This window comes from Hypanus sabinus, chromosome 15, assembly GCF_030144855.1.
Source record: "Hypanus sabinus isolate sHypSab1 chromosome 15, sHypSab1.hap1, whole genome shotgun sequence".
NCBI classification, from domain to species: Eukaryota; Metazoa; Chordata; class Chondrichthyes; order Myliobatiformes; family Dasyatidae; genus Hypanus; species Hypanus sabinus.
Genome location: NC_082720.1, coordinates 53494127 through 53499033, shown reverse-complemented (window position 1 = coordinate 53499033; position 4907 = coordinate 53494127). Strand labels below are relative to the sequence as shown.

The following is a 4907-nucleotide window of genomic DNA, read 5'->3' as shown; positions in this document are numbered from 1 at the left end:
CGCAAACCATGTTTTTGTTCATTCAAGGGAATGCGGACGTGACCGCTATGCGCAGTATTTGAACAAAGAGAGGGCCAATGAAAATTTTATTTTGCCTGTGGTGCTCCTGTTAGCCTGCTGATCAAGCGCACTACTGGTGGGCGTTGATCCCTTTCAGGTAATCATATGTCTCTGACAAATCTTTCCACACCTTAGAAAGAAATAACTGCCGATTCGGAACATCAAAGGAAGTTCGCTGTGTGGTCTCTCGGTGGGCGCAAAGGAATGCGCTCTATCCCGCTCCCTAACTCATCCCAGTTATGCGAAGGAACCACTCTTTCCCAAAAGGAATCGCGGATTGGAACCTTAGATGAACTCATTTCACTAGGGCTCCAAACAATGCACAAGGCTATCGAACATAAAAAAAATGCACTCGATTTTTTTCGGTCATTTCTTAAACTTTATTTGAAAATACATCAGAAGCAAACGACACCTCAGCATTTCCTTGGAGTCACGCTGGAACTTCTAAAATATTGCTGTATTTACACAAAGCACACTGGAGTAAGTAATATAAATTAGCAAAAATACAGACGGATGCAAAAAGCCTACCAACCACGGGTGGGGCTTACCACTACCCTGGGCACATTCAACTCTTCCCTCCAACGCAGAGGAAAAAACCCAACGCGCTTGTCATCCTTTCTCCTGAAATAGAGTTATACAGGTCCACACAAGTAAACCACTCATAGCGTTGAAGATAAAATAGAATTTCTCCTGCACACAATAGATTAAAACAGAGAGTGCATATTTTATAAATCTGGATGTCAGGTAATGAAATACAAAAATATCAAATTGCACCACTTTTATTGAAAAATAACCCCCTTCCCTCCGTGCGCCTTTTGTTTGATGGAGTACTTGCAAAGTCGCGAAGACGGAAGTTTGTATACTGGTCTGGAAGCTGCCTGCCCGACGCTTCCAGATTCCCCGGGCTTGTAGCGGTGGGTGACCTTTGTTGAAGCAGCATGTTACCAGGAAAGGAAAATAAGACTCCATTGTGGTGGAAACGAAGATCTTGAATTCGACTTTCGTGAAAGGATTCCGTTACTACAAACAGCTCAGCCACTGTGCACATGCCCGTGCCCCGTGGATGTTCTATTCCACGTATGTCCTGTCGAAAATAAGGAAGAGTGAGGATTGGTTCCATGTTCTTCCCCAATTAAAGCAGTTCAGATTAACAGAGTAACACAATATGGAGACAGGTCGTTCGGCCCAACTGTTCCATACCAAGCAAAGTGCCAGTCTGAGCTAGAACCTTTGGTCCATATCCCTTTGAACATAGCCGTGCACTTAGAGCAGACAGTATTCGGCCATTTCGCCGATATCTATGCCTATGGAAACCAGACCTTCTCTGTGTACTCAGGATCATCATTCTTCCCCGTTTTGAATATTCATTTGTCCAATGTCCTCTTAAACAACACTAACATGTTTGCCGCGATAGGTCAGCATGTTAATGTTACAGTATATTCAATGAATACAGGGGCTGGGTGAAAACATGCTTAAAGAATCAGCAGCTCAGGCAGAATCTGTGGGGAGAAGATTGATGCCTCCTCATTTCCTTTATTGAACGTTAAATCCCGCCAAATATCTGTCACTCCAGCCATATCACACACAGACACACATAAGTATGAAGGGTATGGTACAGTGGAGCCCGCGGCTATTTGGCAGAATGCCCTTTTTTTTCCCAGCATAAGAGGGAAAACTACTGGAGTTGAGCGTCTGCAGTACTATAATCCTTTAATTTCTCACATTCAGTAGCGAATTTAACACTCAGAATTCGGCACCACGCTGAGAACAACAATATTCAGTTTTAAAGTCGGCTTGACCGTCTGTGTTGATCTTGGTTAAATGCCCGGAGTATATTGGAATGATTTTGAAACCCTCCCCATCATAGAGCATATTTACACGGAGCCCTGCCACACCTAAAAAAAAACAGCATGCAGGCCATGCTCTCTTCTCGCTGGTGCATTCAGGTAGGAGGTCCCACACCGCCAGGGACAGTCATTAGTCTAAAACAACATGGCTCTTGAGAGAGCGGAGATAGCTTCACTCTCCACAACTCGGAATTGAATCTACAACCTACAGACTCACTTTCAATACTCTATAAGTCAGGTTCTCGGTTTTAATTACTTATTTTTATTAGCACTATTTTTCTTTTTTTTGGACATTGGTTGTTTATCACTCTTTGTTCACATATTGATTGCTATCTTCCTATGAATTTAACATCCATGGAACTCGTCCCTGTGGGTCTGACCTTCCCATGACCTGGACCTATCTGTCTCTGTCTCCAATAGTTACCCTTTATGGAAGCGGGTCCGGTAATAGCAGTTGTAGCGCACCGGAACACTTACACGTAGCGCTATTGCGCCTCTTGACTAGATTAGACGGAGGGGTTACGGAGCAGAGAGCGCACGCATCGGGCAATCATCAGCGAGGTGACAAATTAGCAAAGCGACCCGAACATCATTCAGTTCAGTAGATACATTGGTCTCGAACAGTGTTCGTTTTGGACATTAAATGTTAGTAGTTTCCGGTACAGACCCAAATATCAGCGAAAATTGTCAAATTCCCAATCCATTTCCTAAATTAAAGCCCGTGATTAAAATGTGAATTTGTTGAAGCTCGTTTTGTAGAAAGCGAGTTACGATTCCGGAATATTACACTCCACTGGAGTTTAATGAATTGGAACCCACATTGTCTCGATTCGAAGATATTTAAACTTGTTCCAAATCTACGCTCAAAGGAAGGGTTGGTCATTGCTTAACCTAATGACCCCTGGAACTATTACCAATGAAGGGAAGTTTTGCCCGTGCTTCAGCGTGGCTGCTTTTCTGTAGGAAATAATTTATTCGGGATAAGCAAGTCACTAACAAAACCGACATTCACTGCCCATGTCAAATTGCCTGGGAGAAGGTGGCGAGGCACCTCTTCAAATGCCTACAATCTTACTTTAAGATACTTTGAGGGTATAGGGTTGCTTTTGTATATATATCATTACTGTCAAATATCTCGCGTCTGTCCGGGATACTGTTTTCTGTCTATTGCCAGGTGTATATTAATCTGTTTACTCCCTCTTTCCCCACAGACACACCCCCAAAGTCGAGGCAGCTGAAACATGAGCATTCGACAGCAAGAATTTTGAGAAGGGTGGTTAAACACGCTTATGTTACATTTTAGTTTTAGATCGAAAGGTCTGTCGAACAGGAAAACTCGAGCTGACATATAACGAGAACATATCAGTTTTCCAGAGTCTCCGCTTTACACCTGCGCTCAAGCTTCTATTTCCAACAATAATTTAAACTTGCTGGAGCTTTGTATCTGCCCGGGTAACCCCATTATCAGAACAGAGCAACTCACGCGTATGTCGTCATCCATTTGATGTAATGGTTGATCAGATTCCTGGTACTGGGCAATTTGGGATGCAGACAGTATTGCTGACGCCCGGACCGAGTAGTGGTAACGCTGCAGAACAAAGTACACAAAAGGAAAGTTTACAACTGTGTCAAAAGTAGCCACGAAGAAATTGAAAATACGTATGTTGTTAAAAGACATCGGAAAACTCACTAGATCATTTTCTCTTTACAGAAGGGGTATCGCGCTTTAACTTCCACCTTCTGTACGTCTTTGTAGCTGATCTTCGGTCTCTTCCGAATACATTTACAGTTATAAGCTACGGAAAAGGACAAAACTTTTGCTTGCTATCTCCAAAAGAGAGCGGCAATCGTTCCGTGATATCATTACATAAATCATGAACTCTAAGATGTTGATTGCATTATATCCCAAAAGGAGCCTCTGTTATCAAACCGGAGCTTAGATAACAAGTTTCTAAATGTAACTTTCACATAGTGTTTTATAAGGGTACAAGCAAATTTATCAACCCATATTTCTTTTAAGGACAAGTTTCTGACAAAGGGGTCTTGGGCGAAGGTAGGGGTCGGCACGCCTGGAGGAAACAGCAGTGGCCAACTTACCCTCCACATCAATGGAGCAAATAACGAGGAGCAGGAGGAGGATGGCGGCGCTCACCAAACCCTTCATGGCTGGACGATACTCAGGCAGTCCCGATGTCAAAAACTCTGTTCTCCCCAGCGCCTTAACTCCTTCCAGCTATAGAGTTTGGTTGTGAGCACATCCACTCCAGCTCCTCCAGTTTATAATGAAGCCTCATTAATATGCATAGCAATCCGACGAATCATAGTTGTTACCTAAACACGGAGGAAAGGGGGAAGGAGGGCAGACGGGCGGAGGGAGGCAGGCGCGGGTGCCAGTCTAGCCTGTTCCGGCAGAGAGGAGGATGACCCCAGACCAGACGGCAACCAGGTGCGGGAGTAATCTACAATTCGCTGACAGGTGGCCTCCGGCTGCAGCCTTCCCCGGCCCACTGATCTCTGCTTACCGTTTACACACGAGACTGAACAACACACTGACTAAACAAGCGCAGGAGCTTCTTCAATTCGGCCAGGCGAGCTGGATTCAATACCCTCCCCGAGAAGGCAGATGCACGATAGCGGGGGTGGGGGGGGGGGGGGTGGAGGTGCTCCTTCTACTATCCTAGAACAGTAATTCACAAGACCGACTTGGAAAAATAATTGCAAAGGATTGTAGGTCTATGGAAAAAGTACTGCGCGGGGTGTCCCTGCTGTGGTTGTTGCCCTCAATAATAAAACATATCGTTTTGGATACTGTTCAGGAGGATGACCAGCCGGGGGAGCCGCAGCGACCGGGTCTCTGGCGCTGTGGCTGAGAAGGGAAAGGGGGAGAAAAGGAGTGCGGTAGCGATAGGGGACTCTGTAGTTAGAGGAATGGACATGAGATTTTGTGGATGTGGTAGAGACACCTGGACGGCATGTACCAGGTACCAGGGTCAGGGACGT

The 4907-nt window shown here is 45.0% G+C and overlaps 1 protein-coding gene across 1 annotated transcript; it reads right to left on the bottom strand.

The window, feature by feature from the left end:
* Nucleotides 1-430: 430 nt before the first annotated feature.
* On the bottom strand, nucleotides 431-4135 carry cxcl14 (chemokine (C-X-C motif) ligand 14). Its single transcript, XM_059989862.1, has 4 exons — nucleotides 4005-4135; nucleotides 3598-3703; nucleotides 3391-3495; nucleotides 431-1144 (listed from the first exon to the last, which is right to left on the bottom strand). Exons 1-4 carry the CDS (start codon nucleotides 4069-4071, stop codon nucleotides 1129-1131), a joined length of 294 nt encoding a protein of 97 aa, XP_059845845.1. The 5' UTR covers nucleotides 4072-4135; the 3' UTR covers nucleotides 431-1128.
* Nucleotides 4136-4907: the final 772 nt, after the last annotated feature.

What these genes read in the sequence shown, in the direction of transcription:
- cxcl14 (XM_059989862.1), bottom strand. Translation starts at nt 4,071, where the DNA reads ATGAAGGGTTTGGTGAGCGCCGCCATCCTCCTCCTGCTCCTCGTTATT. An exon ending in TTGCTCCATTGATGTGGAGG is followed by an intron (nt 3,704 to 4,004) that starts GTAAGTTGGCCA and finishes CCTTTTCCGTAG; the next exon opens with CTTATAACTGTAAATGTATT. An exon ending in TGTAAAGAGAAAATGATCTA is followed by an intron (nt 3,496 to 3,597) that starts GTGAGTTTTCCG and finishes TTTGTTCTGCAG; the next exon opens with CGTTACCACTACTCGGTCCG.